Raw genomic sequence first — 27,212 nt, 5'->3', positions numbered from 1 at the left:
AGATAAGAAAAGGAAACTACATTATTACCATTAATGTTATTAGTAACTAACTAGAGTTCTAAATCTTAAACTGACAGAGGCACACAGCTGAAAATCAAGTCCATCTATTAGCTTACTAAAGCTAACATGTCTGTTAAAAGCAATTTGGGCATTTAAATCTATTCTGACCAGCCCAGAAATTGTTTCACTGGGTCTAAAGGCCCACTCATCCTATAGCTGTGATATCCTTGCTTGCATGATAAATTGCAAACCAGTGCATTACTCTTGGAAAGAAACAGGATAATTACTACTACAGTACGTTTACATACAGGCTTAGATTGGAAACAAGTCTGCCTTAAGCAGAGTCATGGGCAATAATACAAAAAACTCAAGTTCTACGTAAAGGAAAAGCACTTAGGTCCCTAAAGCCCCACTGCCGGGGGGCTCATGTTACATGACTGTATACTGGTTTGAATCAGTCTGAACTTTGGGAGAGTTTGTAATGCAAGGTGAGAGAGACTAACAGCTGCTATGCAGCAAGATCCAAAATCTCAAGAAAAACTTCCAACAATTACCAATTAAAGATTAGCTGAGGTGTTTCAGAATATTAAAGCTCTTCCAGAATAAACACGCTAAGAAAGGGTCCGAGATATCAAATACCTCATATGTGTATAGGAATCACATACGAGGTAAGAAGAAGTTATGGTAAATGCTAGACTCTAAAACAAAATCAAACCAATTGAAAGGACAAAGCCTGCGCCATCTGCGCCAGTCCTGTTCAACAGGACTGCCCTTTTACTCTTACGAGCTTATGTCCCCAGGACCGAAAAACACTAGTGCTCGAAAGCAAGAACAGACCATGACTACCACCCCCCACAGCTGCAGGCAAAGATGACAGTGGAGGAAACTGCAGCTTCCGCAAAACCACCTAAAACCTCCAGGCTGCAACGGCCCCAGCAGCCCAGGGGCCACACAACAGCAACCCCCACCCTCTTATAATCCAATTATAATCCAATAAAAGTTAAGGGCTGCACCCCTCAGTGCTGGTACGTCTCTCCGCACCTAGCCCTTTCCCTCTCTTAGGAAAGGAAAACAAAATCTTGACTCTGTACTTTCTCCTCTTTGTGAATTCTTTCACAGCCCGCCATCACCTACCACACTAACAGATTCAATCGCACCTGGCATTAAATCTGTTCATCTTCATTCTTATTGTCAAAAGTCCCTTTAATTTTCTCACTTTCCCTCTTTATGATTTCCAAAAGTATGAATTTATGACTTATCTTCCTTTAAAAAGAAAAGTACTTTCCTCCGTGTTAATTATCTGAGTGGATTCTGAATTTTGAGACCCAAGTTCACTGTAATGTGATTTCACTACGTCTTAATCATTTACCTGGATATAGAAAAAAAGAATGACACTCCAAACTCTTTTAATATGAAACTCTGGGTATGTCAAAATGAAAAGCAAATAGACTTACCTTCAGAGAATCAACTAAGTCATCAACTAAGAAGAGGCGCCTGAGTTCCTTTATCGTGTAGTTCACATGGCCCAGAGCGGAGCTGCTGTACTTCTGAACCAGCTCCTCCGACACGGCCACGTCGGCCTCCAGGTAGGCCCTAGAAAACACACCACCGTAACCATCACTGCTCGGAGCGAGCCTTCCCTGGGTATCTGCATTCAGCAGTTACATGTCTGTAACATAAGGTGTTTTACCATAAAAGCCTTCGGTTGTCAAATTAAGCACAATGTAAAAATTCACCAAGGAAGGGCTATCTCACTGACACATGCTGTCAGCTGACAAGCACAGAAAAAAGGTGTTTTGAAGCCAAACTGACCTGACCTTGAATCTTAAGGTCTGCCACCTACTTGGCAGTGTAACTTTGGAAAGTTATTTAGTCTCCCCTCTAACCCTCAGTTTCCTCATTTATAAAATGGAGATTATCACAAGGATCCCATTAGTAAAGTGCTTACCACAATCAGACACAAAGAAGTATCAATAAATGGTAGTCATTATTATGGATTTGTTTTTTTCTTCAAGTGGACATTATGTTGTTTCACTGAGTTTTCCTAGCAAAATTCCCATTCATTTCAAATACTACAGTCTCCCAGGCTTATTTATAGGGGAACCTGCCCAAAATGTTAAGCCCCAGGCTGAGAAATGGTGTCAACAGTACAGTGGCAACCCCAGTAAAACATAATATTTAGATACCCTAATCTATACTGGGATAGCTGGAATTGTTCAATTTAAGAAGACAACAACTCTAATTCAGGGGTGGGGGGTAGTCGAGTCTGCATTAATGCAAGGAATTGCTTCATTAGTTATATTTCAAAGAACCCATTTTATCTTGGCAAAGTAGAACCAAATTGGAAGTGCTAGGCATTCTCCCCAATCTGTTGGAAGTAGCTCCTAATTCAGATGCTCCTCGTGACTTCCCCACGACAGTAGACATTATTTGTATCAAAAATGACATTCCTGTTTGATAACTCCTTTTCTCCACAGTTTTACCTCTGCAATATGCCCCCAATATGTCTCATTTCTGTACTCACTATGCATCATGGTAGTTCAAGTGCTCATTGTTTACAAACTGAAATACTCTTATCAGTCTCCAAATGAACCCCTAATCTGTTAACATCCTACTCCCTTCCCTTCAGCCAATGGTGTGTTAGTTTTACTAGATCGTGCTCCTAAGGCCGCATGTAAGTGCCCCAGGTCAGAGTTCCAAGTCTGTATACAAATTAGAGAAAGAGACCTTCCAAAGTCCCTTCAGGCTCAAACATTGTGATTCTATGGTTCCAACTTTCTTCCCACCAGAGCCCTCCTAAATCTTTCCAATCTTATTTTCCACTACTGACTATATTGCAGCCAAAATGAACCATTCATCCAACATTCTTAATCTTAATGCCTCTGTTGATCACAGCTTTCCCAATCCACAATGCTCTCCACACACTTGGTGGCATCGTACGCGGTCAATTGGCTCCATCTTGAATCCTAGCCATACCTGAAGCTTCTTTTGCTCTCTCTTCTCCCAACCCTGTTATGTAACTCTAACAATGCTTTGTTTTGCATTGTTCTTACAGTATTTACAAAATCCAGACCTTAACATGGACATGTGTATACTCGTATATTTTTCCTACTAGAATATAAACTGTTAAGTACCAGAAATATATCTTTACTAATACAATGGTCTAGCACACTTATTATTAATGAACAAATATTAAGCTATTAATATCAGGTTAAAAACAGTCTAAGATGTGCAACTCCCTTTAAATCAGCAATAATGAATTTATGCAGCTTTGAGAAATACAGAGAAGTGGCTGACAGAACTGTGGCTGGCACCCTGCTTCTTTGTGCCACCGATGCTTTTCTCGCTGGAGACGCGATGACTGGCGCGCAGGTGCAGGGGCAGCCCTCTCCACCAGGGCCGTTCTGTGGCCCTTCGCATTCGCCCGGCTGGCACTTCTGTTGTTAGTGCACGGCTGGCGCTGCCGTCACTCTTTTCCAACGACCGCAGGACACATACGAGCTGCACATCGTCTTCCCTAACGTGACCAGAGAAGTTGGAAAAACTGTCCAACACGCTTACACTGGCATATCGGCTAAATTCACTTTATGATGACTAGGAGGACATATAATGACCTATGCTTAGAGCTAAGAATAAGGCGTTTCTAAGGAAATAAAGAGTATAGAGCCCTGGCTGGTGTGGCTCAGTGGAGTAAGCACTGGCCTGAGATCCGAAAGGCCACTGGTTTGATTCCCAGTTAGGGCATGTGCCTGGGTTATGGCTCAGTCCCCAGGTGGGGGCGTGTGAGAGGCAACTGATCAATGTTTCTCTTCCTCCTTCCCTTCCCACTCTCTAAAAAATAAATAAAATCTTTAAAATATATAGGTAAATATTAGTAATTTTCTCCAAAAGTCTTCTTTTAAAATCCAATGATGTATACAATTTATATTGTAGATAATTTAGAAGTTTTGCCATGACAATGCTTTTATACATTTCAATATAACTAATTAAAAACCATATTCCTTTTATGACTTATGCAATGATACAGCTCTGCCATGTTAAAGCTGCGATTTCAAGTTCCTAACTTCAAGTTTGTTTCCCCCTCTGCAAAATGGAGTAATACCACCCATTTATCTTCAAGTTGCCTGTACATAAAAGGCCAGACACATAAGAGCCATTCAGTAAATGTTGGGTTCTCCCCTGAACTTATGTAACATTATTACTTCATCAATATGTAGAGAACGCTAGAGAGAAACAAATCACCCGTCTTTACAATAAGTAAAATAATGTAGGTCTCTTCCTGTAAGCTGTGAAAACCAATTGGGCCTACCTACTAACATCAACTGGATAATGTTCTAGGTAGTCACATTCATGATACTTATCATGTCAAAATACATTTTTAAATGTTTCCAACCTATTTTTAAAAATGGCCCATATGTGGAACAATTACAGAACATTTCACAGCCACACTCAGCGCAATAGGGAGTTAACTCTCAGATCACTGTGAACCAGCGTCAGCTAGGTCTTGGAACCAAACGTAGAACCAAATAAAACACACGACAGACTGGGGCATCTGGGGAGCTTTTTAAAAAGGCAGCAGCAGCATGAAAATGGGCACAAAACCCTAGAAAGGGCAAATGAGAGACAAGACAAAGACATCTGGATTTCATCCTGTAATGAACAGAAAGCCCCCATCCCTAAAAATGCCACAGAAGTGCTGTTTGAGGAGAATTAAGCTGACAACATCTACAGAGTTAATAAAGTAATCTGAGGTGCCCAGACACCAGCTTGGTGACAAGTGAGGCTCAGCCCAGGGAGGGCAAACTATTTCTGTAAAGGGCCAGGCAGTAAGTACAGCATTTTAGGCTTTGAATTCCACATGGTCTCTGTCACAACCACTTAACTCTGCTATTACAGCGTGAAAGCCGCTGAATGACTAAGTATGGTTGTGTTCAATAAAATTTCATTTACAAAAGCTGGCAGCAGCTGGGATTGGCCCAGGGCTGCTGTGTGTGGACTCCTGGTCTGGACTGAAGGAGAGGGGAAGCCACAAAATTTAGTTTTTCATTTACTAGGAATTGGAACAAACGAAGATAACATTAAAACTGGGACCCTGGTATCAGGATAACAGTGGTGCTACTGAAAGTTTAAGGAAAAAAGGTTCACTTAAAGATACAATGAATTAGTGGTCGTCAGGGGCAGGAAGGGCAGTGACTGCTAATGACTATGAAGTGTTTTTGGTGTGAAGAAAATGTATGCAATTATATGGTGATGTTGTACAATTCTGTGAGCATACTGGAACTCCCCCCTCCGAGTTTTATGTGAATTATATCCAATTTTTAAAAGGGGTGGAAAAACACGCTAAGCATGAAGTGAGTGAGGCAGAAGACCCAAGCTAAGGTTTGTACCATTCAGCAATGAGATACATAATGCCAGTATGTGTACTTGTGAAAACAAAGGCAGCAGATGAAGGTTTAGAGTCAAGGAGATGCTGAAAGAAAGGAGCTCTCCTAAGGAAAACACCAAAGTAATGCCTTAAGGAATGAGAAAAAGAAACGAGATAGAGAAGGAGTGGCAAGAAAAGACACAAGCATGCCGAAAAAGCTAACAGAAAAATATAAACATACTATTGGAAAGAAAGATACTTCTAATATTTAGATAGTATAAAATGTAAGCAATAAAGAAAATATAACTCTCACCAATCATAACTAGGAGGGGGGACCCCCAAAAACAATTTATTTATAAAAACAATTGTGTATTTATTCTTCCACGTTTAAACTTCAGTCAACTTCAAAGTACTCTCTATTTGATGCAATACACCTATTAAAACTTTTTTCCACCTCTCAAAACAGTTTTTAAACTCATCAATTTTGATGCCTTTTAGTGCTGCTGCCGTTTTTTGTTTCACCTCTTCCACATTGGCAAAATGTTTCCCTTTGTAGACCTTTTTCATCCAGGGAAACCAAAAAAAGTCAATGGGGCAAGATCAGATGAATAAACAGGGTGTGGCACAGGGGTCATGCTGTTTTGGTCAGAAACTGCTGAACACTCAGCAGGGTGTGGGCAGGTACGCTCCTAAATCACCCATCATGAAATGGGCAAACGTGTTCAAAGAGTCATCAAAAAAAATTAATTCACTGAAGCTGAACGCAGCCTCTCACAACACCACCAGCTGGTACACTGATACATGGGTTCCTAGAATGCTCACCTAGCAGTGAAACCTGTACTACAAAGGGCCCGCCCTCCAGAAGATAATTCCATTTTTTGAGGGTCCCCCCCATGTTAAAAAGCTATACTTCCATTATAGTAAAATTAGCAACCAACACCTACTTCAATAAGTATTACTACTAAGTAGTAGAGTTAAACTAATGATATAGAAACCCAGTTTTTTATACCATGAACCTGTGAAATGACCTTTAGGAAATCTTGAAAGCAGATGATTTTGGTATAGCTTTTTAGCAAAAATGTGCAATTATCTTTAAGCAGTAAAAAAATGCATGCCTGTAACTACAGAGAGTAGAATGAAGTCTTAATATAAATCGAGTTCACAATTTTGCCAAAGTGTGCTTTGTTTTGCAGACATCTCACCTGAACGGGTGGCCTTCATCTGACTTCTGGATAGCCTGGATCACACCCTTATATACCCTAAAGCTGATAGTCACCGAGAGCAGGGCCAGGGCAATGTAGGCCGTTACACTCACAATGCTGAACACTGTCAACGAAAGCAGCAGGAACAAGCTGGCACCAAACACCACTCCAGTCTTCTTAATGTCTCTCCAGTAGAGGAGGTCAACAACTGAAAATGTAAAACAAAGAAACCTGACATTAGGACATTATTTTAACCATCTGAATTTGGCACATTTATATTTGTTCCACCCGCACCATAAAAAAGGTCTCTAGATGAAGTAAAACCAAAACCTACGTAAAGATTAACCTTAGACACTATTTTAAACCCGCTCTAAGTTGTATATTAGAATAATACCTGCATCTGTTTACTGTAAAATGTTTTTCATGCAAATCTATGTCCTGTATGTCCAAATCATTCTGGCTATAAGGTTTATCAAATCAGCCCTGGCTGGGTGGCTCAGCTGGCTGGAGCATCACCCTGTACACCATAAGGTTATGGGTTCTGTTCCTGGTCAGGGCACCTACCTAGTTTGCACATTCCCCAGTCAGGGGTGTACAGGAGGCAACTGACTGATATTTCTCTCTCACATCAATGTTTTTCTCCCCACTCCACAAATCAATAAACATTCCTTGGGTGAGGATTAAAAAAAAAAAGTGTATGAAATCTCAAGCCCACCATAGCAGACTTCTAATAATCCAAAACAACTTTTCTTGAAAGTCATCTTGAGGTTTTCATTGTCATACATTGCATGGCATATATTCAAATAATAGAAAAAAAAATGTTAGCATACAATCACTAAAATGACATACTTCAGTGACACAAAAATTTATCTGCAAAAACAAATCACTAATTTAAAAAGTGTTGAGAAAGTAAAACTACTAAAAACTATAAGTTTTACAGCTCTGCTTTTAAGAGATCACTCTTTAGGAAACTTAACAAAATTGTAACCTAACCTGGCTATCACAGAAACAAGTATTTCCTACAAAGTAAAAGAAAAAAATAGACTTCAGACTACTTGAAAAGCTACTTCCCTCTAGGAGTAGATAAATATAATGCCATAAAAATGTAGGTGTAAAAGAAAAAAAGAAAAACTAAGTGTGCTACACAGTTATATAATGTTTATTAATAGTAGGAGTCAGACAAGCGGCTGCGGGGCCACTACAGGGGTCAAATAACTGCAGGCCTGTGGTCTCAAGGTTGGTCAGGCGCAGCCCAGGGACTGCTCTGCAGAGCGCCAAAGGGCTCCTGAATTCACAAACAAGACACAGCTCATCTCCCTCTGGATTGGAAACAATTGGGGACAGGGAAGAACATTCTTAGTAGAATAAATATGGATATCATCTTGAGTACCATTTTAAATACCTGTGAATGTTTAAGACAAAGGAGGTAATAAAAATCACATTTCTAGGGGCAGCTTCGGTCTCACTCATCTAAGGTATCTGACTTTGCTTTACTGTGAGGGGTACTTCTGTGGGGCAAGCTATGTGTGAACTCTAGAATGTCAGATACTCTGACGGAGCCCTGAACTCCTGTCAGTACAGACCATGTGAGTGCTGACTAAGGTATTTTCAGTGCCTGTAACAGTGTCTGCCATGTAGCTCAACCACATTTATCATGTTTCCAGAACATTTTACCCCATTCTCCTATACATTTGATTCGAATGCTATTAATTTAACTTTCTATACACGATTTAACCCTTTCTTTTCAAACTCTGATTTCCACTATTTATTCAAGTTTTCCCTACCCCAAGTTCATTCCAACCCTGCGTAAAACATCTACATCAGTTTTGTCTATTCAAATAGTTTCTACTATTATACCAATACACTAGCACCACTGCAGACTGACCAGAACTTGAAATAGTGTATCTGTGCTGTTAAAATAGCATCATGAATAATGTCATATTGAATAAGGAGAAAACAGCAATGCTAATAGTTTTCTGACATTCAGAAAACACTGAAATAATCCTGGTCAAGAAACGCAACCTAGTAGAATAAATTAGCCTCAGAATGCGTACATGGATTTTTCCTTAAGGCCCTGTTCAGCTCTAAAGCACTACAATTCTAGGAAGATGGTAAGACAGATAAAAATAATGTTAAAGGGAAAGAACTGGAGGAAGTTTTAAGACTTCATGAAAGAGAAATTGAGCTGGATTTTAAAGAAGGGGCTGGCTCCCGAAAACCTGAAGGTGCAGGCCTAACTGTAAGTTTCTGCTAGCAATGGTTCTAATAATTAATGTAGTTTTTTTAAAACAGGGTGCAGTGATAGGGGAGGAAATGCAATGATAAAGATAGCCCTTAATAACGTAAGTCTTTCCTGAGAGGCTCCCTCTCTGCACCCTGCCCCAGTGACTTGCATTAGGCATAGCCAGCACTCGGGTTCTGCAGCTGGACCACCTGTGCTCAGACACCAGCTCTGTAATTTACCCGCAGTGTGACCTAGGGCAAGTGGGTAACTCCCTCCACACTTCAGTTTCCTCGTCTTTAAAACGTGTATACAAAATAAAAATTATCTCACTTAGATGTGGTGAGGACTAAGTGAGATAATGAATTAACAGAATTTTCATTAATAAAATAATGAACACAATGTGCTTAATATAGTTCATAGCACATAGTAAATTCATAGTAAATATCAGGGTTATCATTACTTGTTGTTATTATTAGGAATACCACCGCAATCACTATCACCTTTCTAGTCCAGGTATTCAAATAGTAAGTATACAAAGAAAAATTAAAGAAAATTTCAACTTTATAATTTAAATTGTTAAGTTAATAAACTGTATTGCTGTTATGTCACAAACATGTTACTTTATAAGGATTTTAAAATTTATCTGAGTTTTCAGTATTATAGGGCAAATGAAAGTTGAGAACCTGTAAGAATCAGTAAGTAAGGTACATTTCAAATCTATTTTTATATGAGCAAATGCCCCTTCATAAAAATACCTGGTTATCAAAGTGCTCCAAAACATTTAACATTCAAAATCACTACTATTGGGGTTAAGTTAAAATAAATGTAGATATCCTCATTATTCCTTACCATCATTAAAAACTACTCGTGAAATTCAGTGACTTTAGACTTGAGAGGAATGCACATCAATTATTATCTAATCAAATTGCCAAATACGGTAAGAGTTACTGTCCCAACAGTTTCAGCTGACTAGGTAAGAATAATTTATAATTAGTCTATGACTTCCATATTGGTGGATATGGTGAAAAGCAGTGTCTGTGACTGGGATTAAAGAGACCCACATCAGGACCCACTCTGCACTTGTCTATCTCTGGTCAAGATTCCAGTATCTCCAGACCTCAGCTTTACCATCAGTAAACAGGGCGTTAGATAAATAATTTTTCTTTTTCCTTCAGAAAATATCACAATTCACAGTTACCACAAAGATACACACCAGTTGTGCATTCAAATTCTCAATCAGTAGGTCCAAATCAATGAGATTTTATTGCTTTATTATCTGTGCCTAATGTAACTTTAAAATGGCTCCTTTTTTTAGATTTTGGTTTTTAGGGGAGACATATTTTAAATTAATAAATTAATAAATAATAAAATTAAAAATGTGTAAATAAAATTAAAATTAAATTAATTTTAAATTAAAGTCTTTTGAAATGAATCTTCCTAGAAACACTGTGTCAAATACTATTAAAATTTTAGAAAAATAAATTCACATCCCTAAATTATGAACTATATCATATAGGAACAATATGAGAGAAACTAAAACATGAAAGGATCGAAAAGCTACATACTTTTTAAGCCTGACAGATGTTTCAGAAATGTTTTCCAGATTGTCATCTACATTCTCCACACCTCCCTTTATTTCCCCAGTCAGTCTTTTCTGTGCCCTTACATTATCCTAAATACTCTTTGTATACTGCACATTATCTCTTTCATTTATTAAAATCCTATGAGACAGGCTTTCTGACAAAAACAGATGTAACTCTTACACGACAGAATCAATTAATAAATGGAAGAACATGGATTTTAACACAGGCTTCCTATTGATAAAACTCATACTCTCCATGTATGATGCAAACTGAAGGCTCAGTACATTAAAATTCTTAAAAATGTTACACACTTGTACACATAATGATAGGAAGGGTATAGGCACACAATTATACATGTGAGATGAATCACAATGGCAAGAAGAAAGTCACTATAAATAATTTAACAGGATAGGTTAATTAATAAGGGATATGTAAATTTTAATGTGAATACTTCACCTACAGTTAAATCCAAAAATGAGGGGAAAAAAAGCTCTATTCCAATATACCTCACAGGTATTTTCCCATAGTAGAAAACTATAATGAAGTTGTTGAAAACATCTGTTAAAAGCTCTCTGACTCCAGTTAAATTAAGATATATCTATGCAAAGGAGTATTATGTAGCCATTAGAAGACAGTGACGGAGCTATTACCACACAAACATGCCCATAATAATAAATGAAAACAGAATGTTACAAAAGAATCATATAGTACAATCCCACTTAAAAATTATAGATGCATAGCTATTAAGTATGAAAGGATATCTAATAAATAGTTTTTATCTCTGGATAGTTAGCAGGGTTATGGATGAATTTAACTTGATTCTTCATTCCCATCTTAAATTGTTCCCCTCCAATGGCCACCATGAATTACTAGTGCAGTACTTTAAAATGTACCCCTTTCTATTCCCGTCTGATACTAAAGAATCTGATAACCTAAGTGTGGTTTTCTCAGCAGGCTTTCCTATTGGGAAGAGAATACGCTACCTGCTAGTTTGATAAATATCTGTACTTAGATCTAGCTAATAGTTAAAATTCTAACAGTTCATAATTAAGTTGATTATTCTGGTGCTTTGGGCTGAATCAAGTCAATTTCCCCAAAGTTGCTGATATAGGAATAGACATGTATATAGTCCAGCATTATTCAGTGATTAAGGCCTAAAATAAATTTAATTGCATGAAAGTACAGCAAACCCTAACTTATTACTTCCTTTCTACCTATCATATGGTTCCCAGAAATAAGGTCTTTTCAATAAATGAAAGAGTTCTGAAAAACACATATGCAAGTCCGCACATACAGTGTGAAAATGTGCAAACAGCTATGTTAATCAAAGCAAATGCCCTGAGAGCCTTGTTGATACAAGCCCCGGGGGAGCAGGGGGAGCAGCAGACCTTGGAGCACTGAGGGGGAAAAACAGCCAAGAGAGTCAAGATAGCCAGGCTCCAAGAGTGAGTTACACATCACACAAAATTAACATTACCTAGACTAGAAAGGTCTGGGAGGCAATCTATGCTGTTACAAAACCATTGTGCAAAGTATAGAAGGATAGCAATCTGGGCTTTTTTTGCGAAGGAATTCAAGAGGTTATTAGTGAAGCTGAAAGGATGAAAAATACTAGTTTGTAGCAAATAAAAATTGCAAATAAAATTGACATTTGCCAATATTTCTAGTCTCAGAGTCCTTAAGTTGATTTCAATGAAAAAAAATTTTGTAAGATTAAGTTTATCCAAGAGCATTGATTCTCAATGCAGAACATGGGGATCATAAAGTTTTATTAACACCTTTTCTGAGAAACACATTCAAATACTGTTGTTTCTAATATTCATCAAGAAATTTCTATCCATTAGTTAATTTAGATGTTTGTGCAATCCTAATACCAAAACCAGGCAAAAATATCACAAGAAAACTACAGACCAGTATTTCTTATGAATATAGAAACAATAACCTTCAACAAAACATTAGCAAACTGAATCTAGCAAAACAGCAAAAGGATTATACACCATGGTCAAGTGGTACTTACCCCAGGAATACAAAGTTGGTACAACATATGAAAACCAGTTAATATAGCATATCATAGTAACAGAATTAAGAACAAAAACTACATGATCATCACAACAGACACAGAAAATGCATCTGACAAAATCCAGCACCCTTTTTATTATAAAAACTTAAGCCAGGAATAGAAGCAATGTCCTAAAGCTGATTTAAAAAACCGAACCAAAACAAAAACAAAACCCACAGCTAACATACTTAATGGTGAAACAAAGCTCTTCTCCTAAGACCAGAAACAGACACACTATTCTTTCTGCTGTTGGTCAACACGATCCTGTAAGGCATAGCACTAAACCAAGAAAAGGAAATAAGACATCCAGATTATAAGGAAAGAAATTAAACTGTTTCAACTTGCAAATAACTTGATCTTATATATGGAAAATCCTAAGGAATCCACAAAGAAGCTACTAGAATAAACAAGTCCAGAAAAGTTTCAGGATATAACACCAACACACAAAAATCAATTACAGTTCTATATGCTAGGAATGAACAATCTGAAAATGAATTAAGAAAATCCCATTTACAATGGCATAAAAAAGAATAAAATACCTAAGGAACAAAGTTATGAAGAAGTGCCAGACTTAGAAACTGAAAACTGCAGAATAGTGTTGAACAAAATCAAAGACAAATAAAAGATAACTTATATTTACAGATTAAAGGCATTATTATTAAGATGGTAATACTACCGAAACTGATCTACACTGTAATCTCTATCAAAATCCTAGCAGCTTTTTGGCAGAAATTGACAAGCCACTTGTAGGAGTCACACAGAAATGAATGGCATCCAGAACAGCCATAACAATCCCGAAAAAGAACAAAGTCAGAGAACTCATACTTCCCTTTTTCAAAGCTTCCTGCAAACCTTCAGTAATGAAGACAGTGTGGTAGTTGCTCAGGATGGACAGAGGACAGTGGAAAAATTTAAAACCCCATACAAACACTTACAATTATGGTCAACTGATTTCAACAAGGTGTCAAGACAGTTCAATGAGGAAAAAATAGCTTTCTCAACAAATGGTACTGAGAGAAAAAAGTTAGACCCTTACCTTACTACACATACAAAAATTAACTCAAAATAGATCAAAGACCTAAAGAACTTAAACTATAAAACTCTTAGAAGAAAAAAAAATAGACACAAATCTTCATAACTTTGGATCTGGCAATGGTTTCTTAGATATGACACAAGTACCAGCCGAATATAAAAACAGATACATTTGACCTCAAGACTAAAAACTTTTGTGCTTCGACGGACACTATCAAGAAAGTAAAAAGACGACCCATGCAATGGAGAAAATATTTACAAATCAAACATCAGTACGGGAGTTGGATTCAGAATACGTATGTATATATTTTTAAAAACTCTTAATAATTTAACGATAAAAAGACAAAGCAGTTAAAAATGTTCAAAGGATCTGAATAGAAATTTCTCCAAAGAATATATACAAATGACTAATAAACAATGAAAAGATGTTCATCATTAGTCTTTGCAAACCAAACCACAACCAGATACCACTTCAGACCTGCTAGAATGACTAAAATAAAAAATAGAACAACAGGATGTGAGGGCGATCTGGCTGCGACATCTGTCACCCCATTGATCGCCAGGGTTGATTCGGCTGATCTGGCTGGCTAGGCGGGTGTCCCCTTCCTCCCTCACCGATCCATGTGCGTCCCTCCCAAAAATAGAACAACAAATGTTGGCAAGAAGTGATGATGACTGGAACCTTCGTACACTGCTGTTGGGAGAGTGAAATTCTGCCGTGAAAACCAGTTTGGCAATTGTTCAAAAGGTTAAACACAGAGTTACAATATGACCCAGCAATTCTAATTCTAGGAATTTCTACCCAAAAGACTAGAAAACCTATGTTCACACAAAAACCTGTACACAAATGTTTACAGCAGCACTATGCAGAACAACCAAAAGGAAGAAACAACCTGAATGTCCATCAACTGATGAACAGATAAATACACTATGGAATATCCACACATGAGAATATAACTGGGCCAGAAAAAGGAATGAAGCACCGAGACATGCTACAACATGGCTGAACCCTGAAAACATTCTGCTAGGTGAGAACAGCCAGACAGACACAAAAGGTCACAGTTGTATGACTGTGTTCATATGAAATGTCTAGGGTTGCCAATTCTATAGAGACAGAAAGCAGATGCGTGGTTGCCAAGGGCTGGGGGAGTGGAGATGGCGACCGACTGCTAATGGGAATGTTTCTGGGGGGAAGGGGAGCACAGAATGAAAATGTTCTGGAATTGATTACGGGGATGGTTGCACAATTTTGTGACTATACTAAAAACCAAAGAATTATACACTTAAAAAATTAAAAATAAACTTTAAAAATTACTCATTTTAACACCTACTTCTCTGCTAGGTTGTAAGCTCCATAAGAGAGCGTGCTGTCCTGTTATCTACCATATCCGCAGAGCTGAGCACAAAGCCTGGATCTACTAATCTTTCAATAAATGTTACTGACTGACTGATTAGAATGGGTGCATACGCTATGCCAGTTTAAGGCATTCACTAATTTTAATTAACTTATTAAAAATGCTTCTATGCTTTGGATTTAACACATTTTATTTAAATCATTTTCAGATAGCTACACTTATTAAATAGCAAATAGCTATGCTTTCAGATAACTTATAAAACAGCAAATATTGTTTTACAGGCTTGTATCTCCTTGTACATTGTGAAAGACTGATGAGTACCTTGCATCTTTATACTCTCATAATCTACTTCAGTCAACATTTGCTGTCAGAACAGTGTGTGAATACTGGCCAGATTATTATTAATAATACAAACATTTTAATTAAAGACTATAATATTTTCCATTTAAAATAAATCGACACTTTTAATTTAAAACAAAGGACATCTGACTTCCGGCCAAGATGGAGGCAAAAGCAGATACACTGTGCCTCCTCGCACAACCAAAAGAAGGACAACAATTTAGAAACAAAATAACAACCAGTTCTGACAGAAAATTGAACTGTATGGAAGTCCGACAACCAAGGAGTTGACACAATTCATCCAGACCGGTAGGAGCAGTGGATAGGGGATGCAGCGGGGGGGGGGGGAGTGGTGGCTGGCGGACACTGGGCGTGCAAAGCAGCAGCTGGTGGACCCCAGTGGGCACACAAGGTGGCAGGTAGTGAGTGGTCCCAGTGAGTCAGCGGATTGTGGAGGGGCTTGGCACACAAGGTGGCTTGCAGAATGGGGCAGTACCACATTTACACACAGATAAACCAGGCGAAACTAGGGAGTGAGACAGACCGCACAACCCAGGGTCCCAGCGCCGGGGAAATAAAGCTTCAAAACATTGATTGAAAACACCTGTGGGGGTTGAGGTGCCGGGAGAGGCTCCCAGCCTCACAGGAGAATTCGATGGAGACCCACAGGGTCCTGGAACATACACAAACTCATGCACCCGGGAATCAGTACCAGAAGGGCCCACTTTGCTTGTGAGAAGCTGGGAGAAGTGCCTGAAATCTGACAGAGAGTGGAGCAACCGCCATTGTTCCCTCTCTGACCCTGCCCCCATATACAGCATCACAACCCAGTGATTGGGTTGCCCCACCCTGGTGAACACCTAAGGCTCCGCCCCTCATACATAACACACTCCAAGATGAAAAAAATGGCTCAAATGAAAGAACAGATCAAAGCGCCAAAACAAATACAACAAGTAAGCAATAAAGAGATAGCCAACCAATCAGATGCACAGTTCAAAGCACTGGTGATCAGGATGCTCACAGAACTGGTTGAATTTGGTTGCAAAATAGATGAAAAAAATGAAGGCTACACTAAGTGAAATAAAGGAAAATGTACAGGGAACCAACAGTGATGGGAAGGAAACTGGGACTAAGATCAATGGAGGGAACCAGAAGGAAGAAATAACCAAACAAAAAAATGAAGAAACAAGAATTCAAAAAAATGAAGAGAGGCTTAGGAACGTCCAGGACATCTTTAAACGTTCCAAAATAAGAGAAAGAACAAGTGGAAAAGTTATTTGAACAAATAATAAAGGAGAACTTCCCCACTCTGGCAAAGGAAATGGACTTCCAGGAAGTCTAGGAAGCTCAGAGAGTCCCAAAGAAGTTGGACCCAAGGAGAAACACACCAAGTCATATCATAATTACATTAGCCAAGGTAAAAATGAAGGAGAGAATCCTAGACCCAGCAAGAGAAAAGGAGACAGTCACCTACAAAGGAGTTCCCATAAGACTGTCAGCTGATTTCTCAAAAGAGACCTTACAGGCAAGAAGGGGCTGGAAAGAAGTATTCCAAGTCATGAAAGGCAAGGACCTACATCCAAGATTACTCTATCCAGCAAAACTTTCATTTAGAATGGAAGGGCAGATAAAGTGCTTCCCAGAACAGGTCAAGTTAAAGGAGTTCATCATCACCAAGCCCCTATTATATGAAATGTTAAAGGGACGTATCTAAGAAAAAGAAAAAACATGTACAGTAAAATGACAGCAAACTCACAATTGTTAACAAGCACACCAAAGACAAAAACAAAAACAAACTAAGCAAACAACTAGAACAGAAACAGAACCACAGAAATGGAGATCACATGGAGGGTTAGCAACAGAGGAGTGGGAGGAGGAAAGAGGGGGAAAAGGTACAGAGAATAAGTAGCATAGATGGTAGGAAGAAAATAGACAGGGGCAGGGTAAGAATAGTATGGGAAATGTAGAAGGTAAAGAACTTACAAGTATGATTTATGGATATGAACTAAAGGGGGGAATGTGGGTGGGAGGGGGTGTGCAGGGTAGAGGGAAGGGGAAAAAATGGGACAACTGTAATAGCATAATCAATAAAATATATTTTTTAAAAAATAAAAATAAAATAAAGGAAATCTTTAAATAAGAACTGTTGGGTCACTAAAATGCTGGCTTTGGAATCTTTTATAGTCACTTTATTAGTTCTGTTTGTGAGTATAGTTTAACGGCCTCTTTACTCTTGAGAAACCAAAGCGAAGACACAGGGCTGGTACATGAAAAGCTTAACTTTTCCCGGTTCCTCAAGTCTCCTGTAGCTCATGCATGGCAACCCACCGTGGCCTCATCTGTACTCCTACATAAAACGTTCATGAAATACCCTTTTAAAGATCCGAGATTAATTTAACAGAAGTCTTCCTGCTCACAGTTGTGGGAAATGCTTGTGGATTACTAAAATAATGCTGACCAATTTTTGTCACTTAGAAAAAAGCGATGCCCACTTTTCAAAATAAAAATGTGGAAGATATTTGTGACGTGTCGTGCACACAACTATAGCATCTTTATCAACTAAAATTTCAACTTAAAATAATTCAGTACACTACAATCTTTTCTTCAAAAAAATAAAAACTTCTGGCCCAGTGAAGAGTTAAGAAAAGTTGCCTACATCTAGTAATCATAAACTGTCATCTGTCCCAGCTAAAAATAGTGCCAGCATGTGCGCCTTACATGTAAGTCATCCAATTACATTTTGCTTCAAATCAAATTCTCACTGAATCTCTTCCTTGAATAGCCTGAAGTCAGGTTTCAACTTTAAAATCTTTTGTCTGGAGGGGAAAAAAAGGTGAACTACTTGGTCCTAAAAATACTGGGAAGGAATAACTGCAAGAAAATATTTACCTCCTAAGCAAAAGCGAATACTAAGTTCTCTTTAACAAAGTCAGGTGAACAATGAGTAATTCAGCTAAATAAATAGGAAATTAATAAACAAAAAATATATAAAAATTAGACTAAAGTTTTAGTTGCTGTTTTTCACATGCATGACTTTTGTATTAATAAATAATTATGTATTTATTAGGAATCACAATTCTTAAATCAAATTCCTCTCAATTGGCAGGAAAAGTGATGAGAATTTGGAGCTGACCCTTTAGCACCACACAGTAGACTTTCACTTCCGCACAGTGAGCAATCCTGATCACTTGGCTAAAGGGATGGGTGACAGCCCAGAAAAAGGTCTGTGCAGAGTGGGAGCCAAAGTCTGTCCACGAGGACGGTAAGAAGAATTCAATCCCTTTCTCCTGTTCCCATCAGTGTGACCCTGATTAGATCACTGAACTTTAGTTCCCCCACACGTAATATTAGGAAAATGATAACCACCTAACAAGTTAGTTTAATCTTAAAGGAGATGTCGCATATGGAAATAAACACAGTAAATAAAGGTAATACCTCAAGAGATAAAGTCAAGCAGGGCAAGCAAATATTAAATGCAATGCTTAACTAAGCTCTAGCTGTATTTTTTTAAAAGATGAATTCAACTTTCTCTGAAAGCACTGCTGGACTAGGTTTCAGTTAGCAAGTTTCAGATGGATGGATATCTAATATTGCTACAAAGTATCTTAATCAAGTTAAGATACAAGTTAAGATGACTGACAAACCAGCATATCTGCTGGTCATCTCCTCTTCCTGTAACTGGATTTTTTGAAAGACACGCCATTTCAGGTCCGTGTCTCTTTCACCACTGAATCTTTCCTGCCAGACTTTGGACAACATCCCAGTGTGCTGTCCATTTCAACCACCACACGTTTAAGGAAAAACATTTTATGTAAGACTAGGATAAATTCTATACTTGACTTTCCCATAGTAATTTAGTAATCCCCTATTCCGAGCAAGGTATTATGCAAGTACTTTGTATACGTTACCACTAATCACAATAATTCTATAAAGTATTTATTATCCGCTACACATGAATGAGGCAACCGAGGCTTAGAAGTATTATTAAATAAATTGTGCAGTCACATACTGAAACCCAGTCTGACCATGAAGGCCTCACCCTTTCCATCATATCACATTTCATATTTAAATATTCCAGTGTTCAAGTTTGCCTTTTTATCCTACTTGAGGATGCCAAATAGTATTTCCATCTCAAGTAACTGAGGAGAAGCAATTTACTTAACACGATAAGCAGTTATACGGGCACACTAATAATTCCAGTAATATAGATTCAGTATGAATAAATCACATTCTATTTAAATTGCCAATTGTTTCCTAGAAGCCATCTAAATTGTCTCACTCTGAAAATAACAATTTAAAACTATCTAAATAGATATAGATATATCCACATAAAACACAAATCAACTGCAATGCAAAATTGCAAATCTTCCTAATAATGCAGGATTTTATAAATTTACTATTATGAGTGATATTGGAGAATCATTCTAAAAAAACCCCCAAGAAGATCCATAAGGCACTTAAAACAGAACATCTGACCTCAAAAGATTACGAGAATCCACTAGGAAAGTTAATAAAACTCTTGAACGTTTTTTGGTAAAGGGACATCTATGTATGAGCCACTGTGAAATTTAACCATGAAGTAAAAGATGCCATTTTGTACCACCAAGTAATTGTGGTAAAAATTACACTCTCTAAAAGCCCAAAGCTTGATTCACCCTCTGTTCGTTCTAAGAACTTAATACACATCTGTAATTACAACATACGTTTCATTAAGAATGAACTAAAATTTGCTTTTGTAAGTGTTGGTTTTGTTTCAAGATAAAGTCTTCATCAAATCCATTATTAAAAATGTGAAGTTCACTTCAAGTAGTCTTTTTTCGTACATTAAGCAGCTTTAGGTAGAAAACGTTTCAATATACTGCAGAAAGAAGGTAAGAACCACCTACGGCTGTTTGTGGCCTTTCAGAGATAACCAGATTCCTCTGAGAAGGAGAACAGTAAGATTCAATAACCACCACATGTGCCTCATTTATAAGTTAATTAAACTCACCAATATACTAAATTAGTTCATGTAGTTTTTAACATTTCCTTTAATCGCACTAGTTCTATGTCTAGCTTTATTACAAGAGGACAAAAAACACAGCAAAAAATAATTTTAACTCCCACTTCCAAACTCAAACCGTAAATTTCCCTGAGGAAAGACTATGAAATTTGAAATATGATATTTCCCAGAGGAAAATATATGTACCCATTTTATATGAAACTTCCCAGAGGAAAATTCACATATGTAGCTAATTCCATTTTCTCTAAGGTAAAGCTAAATAAATATCTTCTCTCTAAGCATGCTACATATACACATTCCAAGCCAATGATTCTCCCTACCTGACTAAAGTTTAACAATCTTCGGTTGTGAAGGATGTCAAAATAAGGAATCTTCCTGCAAAAGGTCTGTATTTGTGATACATTTTGGTAAGCAGGTAGTTATTTATTTTAAATTACAGAAATTGAGCCAAGACTGACAAATGAGAGACTAAAATTAGAGTGCCCCCTGGTTCAACGTGTAGCACACCGTGGTTTAAATTATACTGCTCGCTGGCCTCCAAACATGACAAGGTACCCGCACCAAACCTTAAAAATGGGAAGCTGCTGCTCACAATTCTGTTTTTCTACTAATAAAAAACGAAAACACTGTTCTGAAACTCTGGAAACTTGCAAAGCTTAATGAAATGGAATGGGGGTAAAACTCAAAGCAAATTACGAGTACAAAAACATGAACTTTACTAGCAGATGAACTAGTTATATTTATACTTCTATAACCTCATACACCTATTGTACACACTCAATACAAATGTTCATTGAATAAATGGTTAATAATACGATAAAGAAATGAGGTAAAGTATTCATATAATTGACCAGAATAATCTAAATTATTCTAGATTTAGGTGGAAAAAATACACAAATGAATGTATACAACAAAAAACAACTATAATTCCTCATTCTCATGGAAAATCAGAATTTTAGAAAATCTACAGTCTTTGAGTAGAGGTTCCTAAATTTATCTCAATGCACACTCACAATAGATTTGCAGGGATATCATTAATATTTTATATTTTTTAATCTTTAAGTTACTCTGAGCTCCTTAAGTAAATGCTACATAGTATAAGATAGTGGTGACTGAGTATTTAAAAAGAGACAACCGTATTTTAGTGTCTGTCTATACCTCACATAAATGCTGCAGAGGTGACTGGATTGAGATGTGAAAGCCATGAAGCAGATTTAAATATATGTATCCATTTTATAAATACCAATCCCCCTTCCTGACCCCCCCCCCAGAAACACACACCAAGTAACAGAAGTCAGCATTATCTGTGATAAAGCAGAGAAACACACAAAATGTGGTCTCCAAATACTGCTCCAAAGATGCAACAAGGAGCACTGGCTAAATTAAATTTAGTAACATCCTTTAGCTTACATTCTAGCAAGAGATGGAATTAACTGAATAAATAAAAAGGTAATCTAGGGGATACCTACAGACCAAAATAAGAATTCTATTCACTGCTTAAATATTATCCCTACATTCGAGCATGTAATCCAATCCCTAAGGACAAAGAGAAATTATACTCCTGGCCCACAGAGTTCCCACAAGGCTTAATCTTTTGACAATACTAAACAACCACCACCACCTACCTTCTTTTATGGCCAGTGTGCAGCCTACTGCCTCTTTTATTGTAGCGTGAGAACCATACAAAAATAAATATATTCCACGTTCAATTAAATACCACAGTTAGATTATTGATGAATAAAATATTAAACCATCAGTCATTGGCTTTTATCATGCTTCAGTGTTCAAGTGCAAATATAAATTGTAAAATAAAAACAAAGGCCCTTTGAACAGGCCAGAAGCTATTTGGTCCTGAACAAATAATCCCTTTAGTTTTCTTGGGTTCCTATAAAGTGAGAAAGTTGGAAAAAATGACTTGTCTCCAAGTTATCATCTGAAGTTCTGGACTTATAAAAGGTTGCTTAAGAGATTTAACTCCTCCTCTAGGAAGGGGTAAGGTAGGAAATCCCTTTTCTTATTTCTTCCACTTGAAAAAACATTTTTAAAAATCTCCAAGAATGTATGTACAGGGTTCGAAGGCAGAACTAACCCTAGCAGAACATCAGAGCTTTCAGCCTCTTCCTTTATGAAGAAGCTGTACAAAGTCAACAAGGAGACCTAGTGATGAGGCCATGAGCCCACTGTTCTTGCCCTCAAAGAATTTACAGACTAGGAAAAGAGCCAAGATACACATACAAGTAACTGTAATAAACACCACAAAATGAAAACCAAGACATGGGAGTTCTGAGGAACCTGGATCACCTCCGCTGAGAGGCCAAGTCACCACGGAGGCAGGCCTGGGCCTCTGAGAAGTACGACTTGGACAAAGTGAAGTGGGGCGACAGGGCGAAAGGACAGGCAAGTTAGAGGACCAGCCCTTCGGTGTGGCTGCAGCCCAAGTAATGGGAGATGGGATCATGAGGTTTGAGACCCAACCTGGAATGCCTTTGAAAAGTCCAGGTTAGACGGTGTAAAATAAACTTTATTTGAGAAGTAAAGAAAAGCTCCTTAAGTGCTATCATTAGAGGAACATTCCCGGAAGATTAACTTGGTTGTGAAACACAGGGTTCAGTGGACAAACCGGCTGGGAGTCCCGGGGAGGAAACGGGAGTACCCAGACTCGGGTAAGCAGAAGCGAGAGGCTGCTTCCACCATTGCTCTCACCACTTCCCCACAGAGGACTTGAAGCCATTTAGGAGAGAACATTTGCAATTCCCTCTTTTTAAGGTAAACCTGGTTCTCATCAAGTAATTCACTTAAAAACTGACCAACAGCTACCTCGGAAAGAGCTGAAACCATCAGAAATGCATACATAGTATTGAATCTTGCTTGGCCAAGGTTTCAGGACAGGCACTCCCAGAGTTCTCTGCACAACCTTTCTGGACGGCAGTTCTGCAACAAAAGGCTAAATTTTGTAACCCGGCAAGTTAGGAATAAGCACGGGTGAAAAACAAAATTTACACTCCACTATATTCATTTTAGCATTGTTTATACTTGCAAAACTTTAGGAAAAACTTGAGTATTTAATTGTGTGGGATTAGTAGTACATAGAATACTAAAAACACTAAAACAATGTGGAGTATTTTTTAAATGAAAGGTATTTCCCCATTGGGGAAATGGAACAAAATGGACCCTATTCCCCCCAACACATACACAATGTTAAACATGAACACCAAAACCACTGTCCATGAAGCGATGAAGGCCTGACGACAGGGTTTCAACTTAGTTTCGAATTGAAAGCAGGGGCCTTTCTCTACTCAACAGGTCTGTCAATTGGCTAAGGCTGAAGTTCCCTTCTCAGGCTTTTTTGTGGGGAAGTGTGTTGTGGGGGGAAGGCATTCCCAAGGGTTAAGAAAGCATTTATTTCAATCAGCAAGACCCTGGCCCCTCTCTGCCTGATGTCAGTGCACACACACCTACACCCATGCACACAAGTACCCTTCAGCTGTCGAAGAAATGGTGGGTGGCTTATCAAAGTGAAAATCAGGGAGCCCGACAAGAACCTCTGTGAGGAAGTATACTCCAGAAGTGGCCCAAAGCTACTGTACCTTAAAGCATAGTCAAAATTAATTCCAATTCTAGAAACATTTCTATGCCCATCCTACAGAAACGTCTCTCAAAGGTCACACCTGTAGCATGTTAACTGCCAAATCCAAAAGGTGCTAGTAATAATGGACAGAGGTGCACATATTCCTGATATTCAACAGGGTCCACAAACACTTCTCAATCTTCATATCAAACAGTTTCCCTAGTATTTAACCACTCATTCCTTCTTGAAAATTCTCTCCCCGCTTAGTATCGGTGAAATTGTACTGCCCTAACCTGACTATAACTTCTGGTCTTTCCTGGTGCTTCGTGTGCATCCTCACAAAGTTGGTTTTAGGCTTTCCTTCGCTAATCTTCAGTTCTTTCTATGCAAATACAGTGGTCTGGCCTTATCCGTGGTTTGTTACCCAACATCAATTGCAGTCTGAAAATATTAAATGGAAAATTCCACACATAAATGCTAAGTTTTAAACTGAACACCAATTTGAGTAGCACGATGAAATCGCGTGCATCCTGCTCCACCTCCTCCCCATCCTGCCCAGGACACGAACCATCCCCTGGTCCAGCATATCCACGTTGCCTACGCCACCTGCCTTTTAGTCACTCAGTAGCCATGTTGGTTAACAGAGCCACTGAGGGGTCTCCACTCAAGTAACCTTCACTTTACTTAATAATGGCCTGAAAGCACAAGAGCTTGAGCAATGCTAGCAATTTGGATGTGCCAAAGCCTCAAAGCGCCTTCCTTAAGTGAAAAGGCAAAAATTCTTGGCTTATTAAGGAAAAAAAAAAGTATGCTGAGGTTGTTGGGATCTCTGATAAGACCAAATCTTCTTCCATCTGTGAAATTGTGAAGGAAAAACAAATTTGTGCTGGTTTTATTATCACACCTCAAACTGCAAAAGTTACGACCAGAGTGTGTGGTAAGGCCTTAGCTGAAATGGAAAAGGCATTAAATATGTGTGTGGAAGGCAGGAACAGAAAATACGTTCCGACCGACAGCCACGTGTTGTGCCAGAAAGCACTGGGCCTGTACACAGACTTCAGCAAGGGGTCCCCTAAAATGAGTGGTCGCATTCACATACCTTTCATTTCTGTATATTGTTATAATTATTCCATTTTATTATCAGATATTGCTGTTAATCTCTCACTGTGCCTAGTTTATAAATAAAATTTTAGTGTAGGTATGCATAAGAAAAAAACAGTACTATGTAGAGTTTGGTGCTATCCCTGGTTTCAGGCATCCACTGGGGGTCTTGGAATGTCCTCCCACAGACAAACAGGGACTGCTGTATCCTCACAGTATTCATTTGCCTCACTTTAGATTCGATTCCCAGTTCTTTACCATTAACCCTGTCCTTTCTCTGAGCTTCAGAAATGTTCTATCCTCCCTTCATGTTGGAAGTTTCTAAAACTGAACCTGACGTCATTTCTACCTCCTTTAGTTCTATTTCTACACATACTAATGTGCCAGCATTGCCAATGTTTTAGTCAAAATTCAATGTCTGACTGAAATTTCATTTTGTCCTTTTGAGTCCCTCCCTCACCCTAGTCCCACAAATCTATGCCAAGTATTCCTTCTTTCTCAAATCTGTCACTTCCTCTTCATTCCTATTTCAGGCCAAGTCGAGGCACTTATTTGCTTTAAATCTGGGCACACAGTCATCCTGTTTTGTCTCTGAGTTCTTTTCCAACTGACTTTACACAGTACCAAACCAGTTTTTCAAACCTGCATCATTTTATTATCTTCTTTAAAACTTCCAAAGGCTTTTTATCTCCTTCATGATAAAGTCCGAAACCCCGTGTCTTCCACAGTCTGTCCCAAAGTATCTTTATAAAACCAGAGAACATCAGCACTGGGAGCCTACAAATCATGCAAATAAGAAAACTAAGGGTCTTACTCTGGCCCAAATCAAAACATGCCAGAACAGAAACTTAACACCTAGACTCAGGGTCTAAATTTGCCTGATTTTAACATGAATTATACCAGCATGTGTAGCATACAGATTGCAGGCCCTTCAACTCTAAGTTCCGATTTGGTGTGTCTGAGTGTATGGTCACAGGAACCTGTATTTTTAAGAATCACCAGGTGATTCTCCTCTTCAGGGAAGTTTGAGGAAACCTGACCTAGATCTTGTAATCTTTTTTAATCATACCAATCTTATCTTTCAACTACTGTCCTATAAATATTCTGTCCTACCCAGAAAGCTCCATTTGGTGTCTCAGTTAATACACTGTTTAGTGGTTACATCATTCTCGCCCCCCTACACCTACCTACCCGTTCCTTCTTATTTTAAGCTCTGCAAAATCTTTTGTTTGTCTTAATCAACACTTTCCATACAACCAATAACCAAGTACTGTGCAGCTTTCACTTTTTTAAGTGTCCTGCTAAGAATAGACAATCCAAGATGAAAAATATGTAAAGAACACAAATTATCAGTACTGGTCTTAGCCCAAAGGATACCTACCATATCTTAAAAACCAGTTAATCAGTGTAAAAACCAAAAACCAAAACAAAAATGTCAAATGACTTTAAGCACTGAAATGAGAGTACCTCTCACTCCTATTGTATCATTATACTTACTCATACGAGATACACTTCACCACCACTAGGAGACTGGGTATGTTCCAATCACGGTGCTTACGAGGGCGGGGGGAGGGGGTGCTAGGAGGCACAGTAAAAAAAATATGGACCTAAACATATTTTTAAAAATATAACTACAGCCTAGGTGAGATTCTTTTCTCTATCACACGCTCTTCATAAAATGAGGAAAACCTCATTCCATGTCAGTTTCAGCTTCTCGCCGATTTTCATTTAAGTCATAACATATAACCTACAACATTAAAACTAGCTGCTGCTGAAGAAAATACTAAATTATAACTTTAACAATGAATCAGAAAAATAGGTAAAGTTAGTCTTACCAAGTAAAAAACCCAAAGAACAGAACTAAAAAATATTAGGCCATTATATTTACATACAAAGTGAGGATCCCCAGAAACATTTAAGGGTAAATTTGATTTTATATTTAGTGCCTAAAAAGAAAACAAATATCTAATATAATATGGCTTAACTTTTCATGTCACAAAATATCCCTAGAGTAGTTCAGCAAATAAAGAACTTATGGTGTTATTAAATGGAGTAAGATTTAAATAATTAATATAGAACCTTAATAGTTTCAGAGTAGGCCCTAATATGACATTTCACCTATGTTTAAAGCCTGTGTTTAATGCGTTTTCATTATTTTTCCTTATCAAAAACTAGTGTATCAATTTACTTTGTAATGCCAATGGTCAGAAGGATGAAGAAAAACCCTTTATTGAATTCACATGTAAAGAAACCATAAAGATAAAAATTCAAAGTTTTTACTGTTTTCTTCTATTAAGTTGTATATCTCAATATGAACTCAATCTTAAACTCACCTTTCCCCCACATTTCTTTATTAAACAAATTATTTAAAGGATATTGTGA

At 38.0% G+C, this 27,212-nt stretch overlaps 1 protein-coding gene across 4 annotated transcripts in view; it reads right to left on the bottom strand.

The window, feature by feature from the left end:
- Positions 1–27,212, bottom strand: part of RTN4 (reticulon 4) — an 80,093-nt gene that overhangs the window by 9,739 nt on the left and 43,142 nt on the right. For all 4 annotated transcript variants that reach the window (XM_045828178.1, XM_045828179.1, XM_045828180.1 and 1 more), the window contains 2 exons: positions 6,568–6,775; positions 1,455–1,593 (listed from right to left, as the gene is read on the bottom strand). In XM_045828178.1, the coding sequence (XP_045684134.1) occupies positions 1,455–1,593; positions 6,568–6,775 (347 nt within the window). The remainder of the gene's footprint in view (positions 1–1,454; positions 1,594–6,567; positions 6,776–27,212) is intronic.

This window comes from Phyllostomus hastatus, unplaced genomic scaffold (genome assembly GCF_019186645.2).
Source record: "Phyllostomus hastatus isolate PE091 unplaced genomic scaffold, TTU_PhHast_1.1 phas_scaffold_78, whole genome shotgun sequence".
NCBI classification, from domain to species: Eukaryota; Metazoa; Chordata; class Mammalia; order Chiroptera; family Phyllostomidae; genus Phyllostomus; species Phyllostomus hastatus.
This window is presented reverse-complemented; position numbering and strand designations above follow the sequence as displayed.